Source organism: Podarcis cretensis (genome assembly GCF_951804945.1).
Source record: "Podarcis cretensis genome assembly, chromosome: 8".
NCBI lineage: Eukaryota > Metazoa > Chordata > Lepidosauria > Squamata > Lacertidae > Podarcis > Podarcis cretensis.
Genome location: NC_137177.1, coordinates 55,874,802 through 55,890,425, shown reverse-complemented (window position 1 = coordinate 55,890,425; position 15,624 = coordinate 55,874,802). Strand labels below are relative to the sequence as shown.

General features: G+C 43.3%; 1 protein-coding gene and 1 long non-coding RNA gene across 6 annotated transcripts; one reads left to right on the top strand and one right to left on the bottom strand.

Annotated features, from left to right (window-relative positions):
* Window positions 1-973: 973 nt before the first annotated feature.
* On the top strand, window positions 974-12,785 carry LOC307222949 (uncharacterized protein). 5 transcript variants are annotated; one of them, XM_079988557.1, is made up of 5 exons: window positions 974-1,060; window positions 3,383-3,434; window positions 5,079-5,173; window positions 9,763-9,786; window positions 11,553-11,849. In XM_079988557.1, the coding sequence occupies exons 1-5, from the start codon at window positions 978-980 to the stop codon at window positions 11,656-11,658; spliced, it is 360 nt and encodes a 119-aa protein (XP_079844683.1). In that variant the 5' UTR covers window positions 974-977; the 3' UTR covers window positions 11,659-11,849. The 5 variants fall into 5 exon arrangements, 4 of the variants coding, with proteins under 4 accessions (XP_079844683.1, XP_079844685.1, XP_079844686.1 ...); XM_079988559.1 differs by lacking the exon at window positions 9,763-9,786 and having other exon boundaries at window positions 11,553-12,785; XM_079988560.1 differs by lacking the exon at window positions 9,763-9,786 and having other exon boundaries at window positions 5,079-5,210; window positions 11,553-12,785.
* LOC307222950 lies at window positions 6,685-11,587 on the bottom strand. The gene is made up of 2 exons (XR_013841922.1): window positions 11,456-11,587; window positions 6,685-7,020 (listed from the first exon to the last, which is right to left on the bottom strand). It is a non-coding gene; the product is annotated as an uncharacterized lncRNA (long non-coding RNA).
* Window positions 12,786-15,624: the final 2,839 nt, after the last annotated feature.

Sequence of the window (15,624 nt, the reverse complement as noted above, 5' to 3'; positions counted from 1 at the left end):
GGCAGCTTTTCGTGGGTTTTGTATGTTTTCAGTTTTCCTCTCAGAGAATACATAACTGTCAAAGTTGGAGTTCTGTTTATTTTTCAGCCAGACCACCTGCAAAGTTTCGATCATTTCCACTGCTTGAGATATTAGCAGATAAATTGGGGTTGGGAGGAACCTGGCTGGGAGGCTCTACGCACAAGAATTGCGTTAAGCAATTGGCCGAAAGAAGGAGGATTTCTACTGCCCTCATCTCTCTCTCTACCCCAATGAGAATAGAGTGCAACCGTCGGTTCGGTTTTATGCACAGTGTAAATCCCAGACACGTAGTCTCCACAAATGCAAACCCCATTGAGCTCAACGGGGCACCTCTGAGCCTCCAGATGTAGCTGGACTCCAACACCCATCAGCCCCCCCTCCAGTATGGCCAATGATCAGGGAAGACGGGAGTTGTAGTCTAGCAATACCTGGGTGGGCAAATTACTCCGTCCCTGAATTGTATAGCCTTAGTGCACTGCAAACTCCTGGGATCTGCGGTGCTTTTCCTCCACCTTGGGAATCTGGGTCTTGATAAGCGCCGCAGCAGAGGCGAAACCGATTTTTAAACTGGGTTATTGTGCAGTGACATCCCCCACCCCTTTAATCAGGGATCCTGGGGGTGTAGTAAGAAGTAGCGAGACTGAAACATCAGGAAATGAAGAAGGAAATGGTGAAGAGGAGACGAGCTGGCGGCGGGCAAATCAAGAGAAACAGCAAGCCGGCTGGGGAAAAAAATCCCCGCCAAAGCAGCGTTCATTTTCCGCTAAGAGCACAGGTAACGTTTGGGACTCCATTACCCAAGCGCCTTTCTTCCAGCAAGCCCCGCCTATCTCTCTCTCCCCCGCTTATTGGTGTTGGCCTTTGGCGTTCTGCCGGACGCGTCGTCCCGATTGGCGGAAAGAGCCTGCCACTCGGCGTTGCTACAGAGACGCCAGTCAAACCTGGGCGAAGGCGCTATGGCCCCAGTGGACAGCTGCAGCCTCGCGCCCTGCTCGGGTTCTTTCCTGGCGCTTGCAAAGGAGGGATCCGGAGTGGAAAGGTGAGCAGGGGCTGGGCGGGTGGACTGGAAGGCAAGCAGGCAGACATCCTCTAGGGGGAGGAGCAGAGCTGTGCATCCCCCCTTTGCAATGCTGTGGCTCGGGATGCACCCCCCCTTCTCTCCGCTGATTAAGGTTTGGGGTAGGATGGCTCTACCTGCCTTAGCTCTTGTTCCTTGCTAAATTCCTCCTGGTTTTGCAGCACGCTGCAGGATGGGCTTAGCTTGCTTTTGATGTAACGATTGCAAAGCCATTCATTCATTTTTTAAATTATTTTTTGCATGGGGGCGGCGGCACTGAAAGAATGCAACCGTGGTGCTCAACGTTTTAAATAAAACAGATCATTATTAACCCAGTGTTCAAAGCGAGGTCGTCATATTTTCTCTTCTAAGATTCCCGGATCAGGTATTTGGGATACCCGTTCAGTCTCTCAGTCTCTCTCTCTCTCTCTCTCTCTCTCTCTCTCTCCCGGCTTCCCTGCTCTCTCCTTCCCCTCCCCAGCAGAATAAGAGCTCAGCAAATTTGTGCATCGAGGTGGGTGGGGGAGAAGCAGAGCAACCCTATTGCACATAACAGAGGTATCTTAATACGGATTAATTACCATCCCAGGCACCTGAGCATATTTCGTGGTGGGTTTTCCTTTCGTGGTTGGTGGTTTCTGAAAGTTCTTAGTGATTGATTAAAATGGAATAGAAGTGTGTTCTCAAGTACAGTAAGGGGGGTGTTTTGTAGGCTGGTGAGCAAAGAGTCTCACTTGGAGTAGTTGTGAGTTGTGAACTCATGTGCCTGTGTGTTTCTTAACACTTCTTCTTCAGGGGTTAATTTTGCATATATCCTGTTGTGTGTGTGTGTGTCCTTATGGAGATGCTCCCCCAAAGTACCTGAAGAGGTGGGGCAGCTCCCACTTATCAGTTCCCCAGGCAGTAACTTATCTTTCTCCATTTCCACAGTCACAGTGGAGTGAGATGGAGTGGGGTGGGGGAACAAAACCAAATCCAAACCAAACAAACAAAATTGAAAAGCCGTTTATTGAACCATGATACTGAAATGATCAATGAAAGCAAGACAGATAAGGTTGTCTGCAGGCTGAGTTGTGTAAGGTTCTGTTTACATATCTTTTCTTGAAGGACCTCATTCCTTCTTCTCATATTCTCCAGATGGCTACAATTTTACTTCTTCAAGGTTTTGGTTGGTCCTCATCAAATGTAGTCTCTGTGAGGTTTTGCAACTTGAGGCTTACCTGCAAAAAAGTCCTATGAATTGAAGAGGGGATTTCTTCTCAAGTATGTGTGTATTGGATTGCGGTCTTCACCTGCAATCCTACACACTATGTACTTGAGAGTAAATGCTGTGAAATCAATGGGACTTTCTTCCACTTTAGGATCTGGGTGCACACCTGCAGTCTGCTTCCTCAATATTAGTCATATTAAAGTGAATTGAATTGCTAGAAACCCAGAACATGGTCCCCAGCTTTTCTTGGTTCAGAGTAATGCCAGCACACAAATTGTGAATGACAGTTGCAAGTAATATTGCTGTATTCTCCTTAGCGTTGCAAATTAATATGCAATTATCAGTGCACAGATGTTGTGTTAAAATAACAGTGACGCAGAACTGTTGCATTCCTATTGTTAGCAATATAAATGTAAATACTTGGTATCTGAAAACTGCAAAACGTTAAAATAAACCCAATGCTTTTCTAATTCCCAGAGTAGCAGTTTGATTTCCTTGGCTAAATATGTATGATCACGTGTGGCTTATTGAGGTTTTTTTTTTAGTTCTATGCTGTCTTTCATATAGCTCAGGAGTTTATGAAAATGGCTATTTAAATTCTGGTCAAAATAAGTAGACCGGCTAGAACCTCCCAGGCATCTTACTAAGGAGGCATTATTTCTCTGTGTGAGTTTGAATATTTTCTAAGGAGATTTTTCTTTTTACATTTCATTTGTCCTAAAGAATCAAGAATCAGATTCTACATTTTTTTTGTAAAGAGTGCATGGTGTTTTGCCTTTTGGAAACATACTGGCTTTCTGTAAAATGAATTCCTTGGCATTCTTACATGCTGAATCCACACAGGTGTGCACTTTGATCAGTTTTCAGCGTGTCTGTGGCACAGCTATTTGTCCCCAAGTTAATTTTTAGTCCTTCAAATCTTTCTCTTCCCTATGCCTCTCTCAAGACTGTCTGTCATAATCTCCCAACAATTGCACTCAGCAAGTAAGATATCATCTTGCAAAGTTTTGAGTGTATTTAATGTCCGTATGGTCTGTGCATATGTGTGTGTGTAGTCAAATGAGTAACCCAATTTGTTTCTCGCTCAATTGCAGCAGAGCTGTTTTAAGAAGCTTTCCACTCCGGTCAGTGACTCAGAGGCAGAAGGTAAGGTGGCTGCTGTGTAATAATAACCTTTTCTTGGTGATTGACATTCTGCTAAAAATGATAAAGCTATTATTATTATTATTTATTATTATTAATGTGCAAGCTTTGGACTCTGTTTGGTGAATGAGATGCCGACAAGGAGCGTGCTGCTCCATTGCAGATGTAAATGCCTTTCATGAGCTGTCCTTGCCGTAGCATTCCTCTTGCTTAGCCACTGCAGTTTTAAGAGGACTGTAGATAATTTTTCAAGGTATTGAAACATTTAGCCGTGGCTTCCTCTGCCGTGGTTGTCACCTCTGCTTTGTGTCAATTGCAGATTCATTTCGTAAGGATGTCTCTATTTTCTGCTTTATCTGCACATTGATAGATCCTGCATGACCAGGCTGAGGGAGGCTTTGCTAGGAGATGACTGTGTTTGGAAACAGACACACACACACACACACACACACACAGATACACGAAGGAGCTGAAATCTAATCTGCTTTTTAGGGGGTCTGTTGGACTCCTTTTGATTAAAGGAAAATATGAGCTCGATCTGGAGATTTCTCCCCACTTCCCTGCATTCTGCTGTGCGTCGCTTTAGCAAATAGTTTCGCAAACGCAGAAGGAACCGTAACATCCTGCTTGATAAGTTTGGCTTCCCTTTGCATGGATCAGTTTGGGACGGCTTTCTTTGGAATTCATGCATCTCTTCGCACCGGGGGCACCTCATGCCTGCCAAATACTTCCACTGCAGTAGTAGCTGCATCTTAGCAAGCAGGGGCAGAACATTATCAAGTGCCTAAAAATGGAAAAAGGATGACCCAGCTCCACTGTGAGGAGAGCAGAACTGTGATGAGATTTCCAGCCCCCCCCCCTCAGCACACGTCAGCCTGAGCACACATACCCCCCCCGTCCCCCACCATCCACACATGTGCATGGCTCTTGACTTTCCCCCTCTCCATATTATTACAACAACTCTGTAAGGGACATTAGGGTGAGGGAGTGTGTGTGACTGGCCTCAGGTCACTAAGGGAGCTTCATAGGTGAGTTGGGACTTGATCCCTGGTCTCTCCCAGGTCCTAGTTCAATACACTGACCGCAACACCATTCTGGCTCTTTCTGAATACCTTCATCACTCCCAACTGGGGGTGGGGGCAGAATGTTCTCATGAGCCCTCTAGTAACACTCACACTTTCAGTTAGACTGGATAATCTCTTAAGGTTGTGATATTTCCCCTCTCCTCTGCATATGGTTGACTCGGAAACCTAGAGATTTGAAATATTTTTGTTTTACATCCTGGAAGAGTTCATAGTCCCTGCACAGGCACACACTTCTAGAGCTGTATGCTTTGCATTATTAATAAAAATATTGGCGTGTGCAAATGTCTGTGCAGTGACTTAGTATAACTCTCTCTAATTACAGATTTAATATTCCCATCAAAAAAACAACAAAGAGTCTGGTGGCACCTTAAAGGCCGACAGACTTATTACAGCTGAAGCGTTTGCATTTCTTAGCCTTTTAGGTGCCATAAGACTCTTTGCAAGTTTTGCTGTGACAGACTAACACGGCTAACCCCTCTTGAACTTAAGCTTCCCATTTTACCCATGGGGAAACCGAGGCAAAGAGGGAGTAATTTTCTTTCTTTTTCTTCTCCTTCCAAAGGCCACCCAGGGAGTTAATGGCTGTTATGAAGTTGAACCCACATCTTCTGGACCAGGACCAACCCCTCCAGTTATCTCCTTCTGCCATCTATTTGTGTTAGCTATTTTGGCGTGCTGTTTTAATTTCGCAGATGTGAATAAGAGGGGTTTTCCCTTCCTTTATTTTTTGAAGGTTCACACACACACACAAGTATGTACAGTACTGTATATATGTGTGTATTATTATATACATATGCACATATATACATTTCAGCCTTTTAAATAGAATATTACAGATAGGTATGGAGGCCTACAAATTCTGAAGTTGCATTATGGGAAGTGGTGATCTGTTTGCCCTGTGAAACCCCCCTCCCCAGGGTGCCAAGTGTGTGTCTAGACAGTGCGGCTGCACGCGGAGGCTCGTTTGATTGGAATGCTCCCCAGGCTGAAAATATTCCTTACACATAGAGTATTAGATGTTGGGGGAAGTCTATCCTAGGGATCTTCTTCCATGATATTAACCTTGCAGTCCTGTACTCGTCTCTTGGAAGTAACTGCCATTGAATTAAATGGGACTTACTCCTGAATGTATATGGCAGGTGTGGCAAACCTTTTGGCCTTCTAGATGTTCCTGAACTACAAAACCCATCAGCTCCAGGAAGCTTGGTCAATGGCCATGGATGATGGGAGTTGTAGTTCATCAACATCTGGAGGGCCAAAGGTTCCCTACATGCAATAATAGGGATGGGTGAACCTGTCAGTTTTGTTTTTTCTTAGTTCTTCAATTTACTTCCACTCTCCACAGTTCCACATCTGTTGCAAAACTTTTTTTCAAGAGTCCTCATGAAAATTTGTTAGCATGTTATTTTCACAATTATATTCATTTCATGGACACTTTGCCCTTGTGCACTGCAAAATTAGAAAGGTGGATTTAACAGGATTGCCAATGTTTCTGTTCAGTATTTGTTTCAAAAATGCAATCCTAGGTAGTTTAGTCCTGAAGTGTGAATTGAATCACATTTCTCCCCCATCTCTAAGTGCTGCTAACCCTAATATTTTTGTACAGAAAAGCTTTTTATTTTATTTTTTCATTTTGGTGTCCAAGTACTGATTCCTCTCAGTGATTTCAAGGTAGATTAAAAAAAGAAATAGAAACCAGGTCAGGTGAGCATAAACAACGTAAAGCAATGCAGATAAAGTAACAGTTAATAATCAGAGAGTGTGAAGTATTTAAAATTAATTTTAAGAGCCTGTGGTCTTTGCCTAGCACTGGATAAAGGACTAGGAAGTTGGCAATGGGGTGTTCTAGAATTCCTGGGCAGGATGTTCTGCAGCTGGGCCATAACTATCCAAAAAGTTGCCTCCCTTGTTGATGTTGCCTGTGATGAAAGTGCTACTTGTGGAAGAACATGGTCCAAAGATCTTAGTGTTTGAGTGTAAATGCATGCTCCACTTTTCAATCCAGAGATGCCTCAGGTGGCAAACCATAAGGTATAAAAGCAATCTCATTATAAGAAAATTAAAGAACAGTCAAAAACAGCCAATTGGAAAATAGTTTTGAGACAGACAGTGCCTATTGCAATATTAAGGAAATCAGCCAGCCAGACAAAACTAACAAATGCCTCCTGGAATATACAAGTCTTTAATCAGTAGCAAAGAACAAAGCCATTTGAGAGAGTTCCAGACAGATTTCCTTGGGTGTAACTGGTGTAACTCTTGTTCCATCAGCTGTATTTCTGAGGAAGGTGGGATCCTCAAAAGAGCTGCTTCAGCTGATCTGTAAGGACAAGCAGGCTCTTCTGGGAATTCCAAACTATTTAGGATAGCCTTCTCCAATCTCATGTGGTCCAGATGTTCTTGGACTCCAGCTCCCATCAACCACAGCCAGCAGGTCAGGGAAGATGTGAATCAGAGCTGAAGATATCTGGAGGACAGCGGCTTATCAGCACCATGTTGAAATGAGCCTGGAAACAAAATGGCGGCCAGGATGACAAAACGACAAAGTAGCTACATATTCCATTGAACTGATACTGAGGATAGGTATGGGCAAATCTCGGTTAGCTTCAGTTTCTGTCAGTTTCTCATTTGTCCAATCATAAATTTAGTTATCCACATTCCTACATCAATTTATTAATTTAAAATGTCCTCATGAAAATTTACCAGCCTTTTTGGTGCAAATTTATTCCAATATACACATTTATGTTTGTGATTTCACCCCCTAATATCCATATCTTTGTAAAGCAGTTTCTCCTAACATAATGCAATTTTGCATGTTGTTTTGACTCATACATATATACATTTAATGCATATTTTGCCTCAATATATGCATTTTTGTACACATTACTTGACTGGAGAACTGCATTGCAAGATTCAGAGATGCCTGTGTTTTAGTTTGAGTATTGTAGTAATTAGCAAGGTACCAGTCTCAGCTTCTTGGTGTCAACATGTGCTCAGAGGTGCCCAGTTCTGTAACTCTCAGACTGCATCTGCCTGGCTGAGTCATCGTTTTGTACCTAGTTGGCCTAGGTTAAGCCAGTGTAAAGTACACCAGATCCAAACTCCGTTCAGGAATGGAACCGCTGCTGGCTGAGCTGGCCTAAGCCTGGCAAAGGAATAAGCAGCTCAGGATGTAGTGGATCTCTGACTCAGACACCGGATTCCAGGCTCAGGTGGCATTAAGTCCCCAGCCCTGGCTCAGCTAAAGATACACCGACATAACTTGGTCATCATGGCTCAGCTGGCTGAGCCAAAGCTAGCTGAGCCGAGGCCAGAGTAAAAGGGGTGTTCTGGAGGTATGGTACCAGTGAGACCCAGGGTGGGTGGTGGGTAGGGCTTAAGCGAGATCCTTAACTTGGTCATGTGACCTGGCAACCAGGCATAGGCCACCGTTTTAAAGGCAGCGTCCCTGCTGCTGAATAAAGGTTGGAGCTGGTGTAATAGTACACCAGGTGAACTTAAACCAATTTGCTTTACGCCAATTTCTTGTGAATAGGACACTTCCCTTGAAATAGCATTTGAGTTATACAACCCTTTTTGGAAGCTTACCTAGTGGCTGTTTCAAAACAAGTGGGAGCTGCGACGAAAGGCTGTAGTGTGGAGTCTAGCCACACTGTTTAATTTCCCATTTTCTATGTTTGAAAGAGGTGGAAGGGCTATAGCTCAGTGGAAGAGAGTCTGCTTTGCATGCAGAACATCCCAGGTTCAATTCCTGGCACTTCCTGAAACTTGGAGAGCTGCTACCAGTCAGGGCAGACAATAGTGAGCTGGATGGAATGAAGGTCCTACTCAGTATAGGCAGCTTTCTATGTTTCCATTTTTCTGCAAACACAGTCAGTGTGCCATGGGCACTGAGCATGCTCATCCCTCATTGGGCTGCCCCCCCCATTTTTTAAAAAAACTTTTGCAAACTTCTCTGAAGCCTGCCTCTATCTTGTACATGAGTAGTGCTGTTTTGCTATGTGAGTGACAGCACTCATTGCCCAAATGTTGGAACTAGAGGGAAGGATATAATCCTTTTCTCTGTATGTGGTTTTTTAATCCCCTAACAAAATAGTAATATCCCAAAACAAACTGAATTACAGTACAGGGTGTCCTGACAAAATGGATTGTTTTTGTCTCTTTGGGTTTTGATGGGACTTGTAGTCCAACAACATCTGGAGGGTACCATACTGGCTCTTTACCGTACCTCAAGTATTTGCCTCTTAATATTTTTCTGTCTGCTATTCCCACTTCTGTCTGAATTTCCCCCACTTCTTTTTGGCAGGCCTTATGTGAATTATATACAACTTATTTTGGAGTCTCATAATTATTTGTTCTTTCTTTCTTTCATTACAAAAGAAAGAAAGAGAATAATGTTAAGACATTTACTTAGAAGCAGGTTGGACAAGAGAAGAGAGACGGTTTTCCCTTGCTTGGAAAGCAGCACAGATTTTTTTTTCAGCTGGGTGAAAAGCAAAAACTGGCTGTCCTGCTTTGAATTAAATCAATATGCCGGTTGCTGAGTGATTGGTGTATCAGGCATGTTACCCTGAGAAGCAGGTGTAACAGCTCAGAACACTTTTTTCGTCCTCTGCAGCTTTCTCTACGCTTGGGAGTGTTTTTGTTGGGCTTTGATAAGTGCTTAAGCTTTGTCCTGGAGGTTGGAACGGTTCCACCAGTTTGTTCCGACAGGCAGAAAGTCCTTGCCCAAGACTGCCTCCCTTCGTTCCAACTGACGCCCTTGTTTGCTAAGGGCTGTCTCCAGTGCTTGTTACCCTCTGAGTAGACCCACTGAAATGGGTGATGTAGGTCTGTAAATTCTGATTGGCCTACTCTGCAAAAACTTAGTTGGCTGAAACCCAGAAGCTCCGTTGTACAGGTTAGATTCTGAGAAGCTGGCGTTTCACGGGAAATGCCCATTGGTGTCTCCTTTACCTTTGCAACTCTGCATGAATTTTGCACACCCATAGCGCCGCCTAGGAGAATTTCAAAAAAATTGAACTGAGAAGAGTGAAGGATTACGGAAAGTGTTTATGTTGGTGTGTGTGTGAGTGTGAAGGGGGTAAATGCAACACTAGGGAGCTTCCTTTTCAGCTGCTGTTCTGTTAGTATTATTTTAGGGATTGTAATTCTTTTATAATTGTTCTACTGATGATTTGTGAATGGTGTTATTTATTAATTATATTCATTTATATCCCACCTTTTCACCTGACTGGGACTCGAGGCAGCTCATGGAAATTAAGACAACATAGGTAAAAAGCTAAAAACACGGGGGGGGGGAGTCATTAATCTCAGATAGAATTAAAAACAACCCCCCCCCCACAAATCTACTAAAATACAGATGATAAAAACAAGAAAAACAGACAGCATTATTAAAGCTATTTCCTTTAAAGCAGTTAGCTCCCAAGGCCTGACAGATTAAAAAGTTATTCACCGGCTGGTAGCAGGAGAACAAGGTGGGCGTCAGTCTACCTTTTCTAAGAAGGGAGCTCCAAACTCTGAGAGCAGCCATTTGTGCTGCAACTATCATATTCTGTTGCTTTTGCTGTTTGTAAACTGCTTTGGGATTCCCTTGGATACAGAGTGGCATAGAAATACAGTCTATCAAATCTAAAGTTCTTGTTGGTTACCTTGTCTTCTCCATGCAAGGTAAGATCGGTCATGATAAGAGGTGCTCTGGTTCATTGAAAAATACTCTTATCTTGCCAATCTCTAGGGCCTAGCTGTCCCTGATATTATTATTATTATGAAAGGATTTTTTAAAAAATAAAAAAATTACATTAATATTAATCTCATGTGTCTTGCTCTTCCTGCAAGAACCTCAGGGTGGTGTGTGTGTGATTCTGTTTTGACAAGCTTGCAAGGTAGGTTAAGTGGAGAAGCAGGGACTGTCCCGAGATTGCGTCATGGCTGAGTGGGGATTTGAACCCAGTTCTCCCTGCTCTTGACATTTCAACCACTATCACACCTGGGTGCTGATGGAAAAAAATGATAGTTATTAGTTCTCACATATTTTTATCCCATGTCTCTTTTGATCCACTCCATAATGTTGTGCTCTACTTTACTCACATTTTCATCATCCTGACCTACCTCGGATGGTTCTGAGGATAAACGTGGTAGTTGCGGGGGACGGGACGGGACACCCCTACCCTTTCAGGAAAGGTCAGGTATAGATGCAGTAAATAATAAACACAATAACCCCACAATGAATTTATTTCTCATTGTTTTCACAGTTTTGGGAATGACTGCCCTGTGCCACATACGAATTGTGTGCCATCTTCATATTCAGTATTGATCATCTTGCTTTTCTATGAGCGTGAACCCTCTCTAGTGGAGAACCTTTGACCCTCCAGATGTTGCCGAACCACAGCTCCCTTCATCCCTGAGCAGTGGCCATGTGTGCTGGGCCTGATGGGAGTTGGAGTTCAACAGCATCTGGAGGACCATAGCTTCCCTGCCCTTGGCTCTAGGATGCCTTTGATTAACAGCCTGGTATGTTTTGTGAGCAAAACAAAAAATCCTCTCCAAATGTATGATTAGCCACTGTGCTAACGGGTGTGGCAGGGGGAAAGAGGGCAGGCTAGCTGGTTCATGGCAGGCTTGGGAGCCTGATAGAAGGTTTTGAATATTTTCTGCAGATATCTCTCCCCCCCCCCCTCAGATTCAGTTCATAAACTCTTAATGTTGCAGGGGAATAAAGTGGCTTTGGTTATACCCCACACCTTTGTTTTGCCTCTTTATTTCAGGTCTCCTGATGCATAGGTGCAAATCAGGAGAAATTTGTGTTAAAATGTGAGAGTTTTCAAGAGGGCTTTAAAAATAAAAATAAATAAAAAGTTGTTGAATGTGGCAAACTGAATTTAAGATTAGAAACAGGAGAATCGGAAAGGAAGTGAGATTGACAGATTCACCCATCCCTACCTTTGGCCCTTTCCACCATTTTGTAAAATGTCTGCTTGTGTCCACTCATTTGGCCTATAAATGTAGCTTTCTTTTCTTTCCTCCTTCTGTTTTTCAGGTGTGGTTTGCACGGCTTTCCTAAGGCACACATGGAAGTTGCTCACCAAATGGACGGAAGTGAATGGAGGCATGACACCACCATCATTTTTATTTTTATTTTTTAAGAAAGCTGAATCCTTGGCCACCCCATCTAGGGAATTCCTAGATTGCTATAGTGAAGAGAATGCGAAAGCATCTTGCTTCTGACAGTAGCCCAACCGCCACCATTGGGAAGCCCGCAATCAGGACATTAAGGGAATTGTCCTGTCTGGTTGATGTCTGTAGCATCTAATACTGAGATATACTGCCTCTGAAACTTTTTCTTTATTTATATATTTTTAACCTACCCTTCCTCCCAAAGTAGCCCAGAGCGGTAAACACAAAAGTGATTAAACACAAAGAAAAAACATATTAAAAAACCCTCAAAAGCATTGAAAATAAAATCTAAAATGATCCATGTAGCTATTGATTGATCTATCTCCTATGCCATGGAATAACACTTAGGACAGCTTTCTTTCTGCAACCTGGTGGTGTCCTTACATTTTGGACTACAACTCCCATCAGCCCTGGCCAACATGATAATTAGGGATGTTGGCTTTTGTTGATTGCTATATATTGTCTGGTTTGGTATTTGTTTTGTTATGTTTTTAAAACTAATAAAGCATTAATAATAATAATTAGGATGTTGGGAATTGTAGTCCAAATCATCTGGTGGATGTCAGGTTGGGGAACTGTGGCATAGGAGAAAAGCATTATATGAAGAATAATTATCAGCATTTGTCATTAAATAAGATAGCTTAGTGTTGTTTTGCTGTTTCTAGAAATGTCCTATAGCTGACACAACAGCATTTGGAAGCTCAAGAGTAAAATAGCTTCTTCACTGTATCCAGAATAATAAATTCTTTATTATATCTGATATAATGTAAGTTTCCCCACAGGGATCTGGGGGGCCACTGTCAGAACTAAGGGGGCCAGAAGCCTGATCTCTCCATATGAGGCTTTAATTGTGGTTTTGATTCTGTCTTTAATGTATTAGTTATAATGATACCTCACCATTCCCCTGAGGAGCTTAAGGTGGTGTGCATGATTCTCTTCCTCCCCATCTTGTGCCCCACAACAACCACAGGAGGTAGGTTAGGCCCAGAGACCTTGGCCCAATGAATCTTCATGGCCAAGTGGGGAATCAAACCCTGGTCTCTCAGGTCGTAGTCTAGCACTCTAGCTATTACAGCACCACACTGGATCTCATTAGGGGGGGGGGGATGGCTTACATTTTTCTGCCCAGGTTTGTTTGGGGAACTTCCAAATGAAAGCAGAACACAGAAGCCGCTGTTTTCCCTATCTGCGTCTACATCTAAAGTGCTGCCTTGATTACACTTTAGAGCACAATCCATCTTCAGAGGTGAATTTATAGAGAATCTTTATGAGGAAGAACAGCCATTGATTTGTTCTGAGCTTGCGGACGAAGCCAAGAGCCGACTCTTCGATTGGCTAAAATTTACTTAACTCCGTTAGCATTTTTAAGACGGGAGGCTTGTTTTATGCGGGACGGATTTCCTGCACAACTAGGAGCGGTGAGTGATGTTGACGGCAAAGGCAGAAGCGCCTGCTAAGTGTTTAAATGATGACACCATTATGTGAAGTGATTTTTGAAATGAGAAGATTTTGGCCCAGAATTACCGCGGCTCTCTCATCTCCTTTTCAAATCTTTACTTTGCCGGCTATGCGGATGATGATTGATTTGTTTGTGACAGATTGCAGGAAACAGCCATTGATTTTTCAATATTTTTACCTTAAAATTATTTACAGTTGTAACCATGGGGATGTATTTCCATGGGCTGTTGGCTTCTGAAAGACGAGGGATAATATTCCCTGGTCCCTGACAAGACAAATTACCTGTAATGAGTTCAGTAGCTGAAGGGTATGCTTTTATTTTAAAATATGTCAATAACCTCAGTGACTAAACGAATATTGATTCAGCATAATGAAGCCTGAGTAATGTGAAAATGAGCTCTTCAGGGGTAGGCAAAGGGGGAAGGCTATCCCCCTCCTTTTTCTTTCCCTTGCTTACAGCAATGACGCTTTTCATTCTTTATGGCTAGCTGTCGAAAAATATGCAGCGTTATAAACAAGTCACTGGCTGTTAAACAATAGAGGGAATAAACGGAGGCTCTCGACCCCAAAGGCTGGTATGCGCAATGCATTTCTAAGATAGCAAGAACAGTCTCGGAAGCCCGTTCTCTGTCTTGAAGCAACGCTCTGCATATGGAAGTTTCAACCAAAATTGCATTCGCCACACAAAGCCTGAAATGCTAGGGACTCATTAAGATCTGTTCTTCAGGGTGAATATTTGGGCAAAATTTAGTCTGTGTGTCCAGGAAAGAGAGGGAAGTGTAGAAGTCCAAAAACAGCTTCTCCAAGTTGCTGTTTTCTCCTCCTGTCACCCTGTTTTGTGGTTAAAGTGTTGGACTAGGACCTGGGAGACCCAAGTTTGAATCCCTACTTGGCCATGAAGCTTGGGCCAGTCACTGCCTCTCAGCCTAACCTACCTCACAGGGTGGTTGTGGGGATTAAAATGAGGAAGGGGGAGAACCATGCACGTCACCTTTTACTCCTTGGAGAAAAAGGCTGGATAGAAACACAATTAAAAATACAATAAACTAGTCTCAGCAGGTGCTGGTAGGTAGCTGTAGTACTTTGTCCCCACTTCTCCTGCCCTGCCCATCAGAACCCTGCATATGCCATGTGGATGTTGCTGGACTCCAGCTCTTCCTCATCCTCAGCCAGCATGGCCAAAGGCCAAATGTGATGGAAACAGTACAATCCACCAACATCTGGAGGGCTACGAATCCTCCATCCCTGCCCAACAACAACCACCACCACCACCCTGTGAAGAAGGTCATTATTGCTATCTCCATTATACAGCTGAAAGCTGGAGGCTGGCACATGGTGGTTTACCAAGGCAACCTTCCTCAATTTGCAGGAAGTCTCAGCTTCAGTCACCTGCATCTTCAAGTCAGGTTGGACATGTCCTTTTTCTGAATCCCTGTTGGGGCCACTGACAGCCCATGCAGACAATGTCAGTCAAGATGCACCAATGGCCTGATGTAGCATAAGGCATCTTCCTCCATTGCTAAAGATACTGCATCAAGTGCCATGGATTTCTGCTTTGTATTGTGCGCTCAGGTGCTTATTAAACACTGGTCCATAAAAATAATCTGTCAGCTGCTCATTTAAAACGTTCCCCCCTTTTTTCATCACCTGTCCAATCCAGTTTTGCTTCCATAACATTGGCATTTTATTTTTCAAAAATCAACCTTTGATGGTTATATTCCCCTTCCTGCCCGGCAGTTATTAGAAAGAAAAAGATTCCTTAATAATATAAGCTACCTCTAGTTTCTCTTCTCTCTACATCCAAAATGAATTCTTTTTTTATTTGTCATGTAGGAAAGGCTCCTATATCTATGGGTTGGTGACAACAGCTGGTGCCACAGACTTCGTACATAATTCAAAAATAGTGGAAGCATTTCCCCCTCTCCTCTGCTTTATTTTCTGTGTGCACACATTTCATTTCCAGTGTGGTTCTGTTTGCCTTCATTTGATCTGATCGCTGCTTTGACCTGCCATATTTTATCTTGGTGTCCTTTAGAAGGACCATATGCCACTTCCCTTAGTTACCTTGTGTGGTGGAAAAGGGGAAGTAAATTATTCCTGAGACATTGCTGCCAGGCTTCCCTCTTCAGTGTGTGGAGCTCTAAAAGGCTACGGGCACCCATTCACCCGGGTTCAACCTTTGAGCATTAAATGGTTGTGCATAGGTGTTGTGGGACTGCTGGAGATGCACCCGATGGATTCGCAGTCTTCCCTCCCAGACTCATCTGCCATAAGCCCAAGCACTCAAGACGGGAAAGTCCCAAGGGAATAAATGGGGATACAGCTTATGGAAGAATTATGGTTTGTACTGATCTCAGTATTTGAAAGGAGCTCTGTTAGATCCATTTTGCACTGCACCATAGGCACTAGGGTGTTTGCAGCTGAAAAACCTGTAAAATAAGAAGGAGCAGAACAAACTCTTAAAATCCTGATGGACG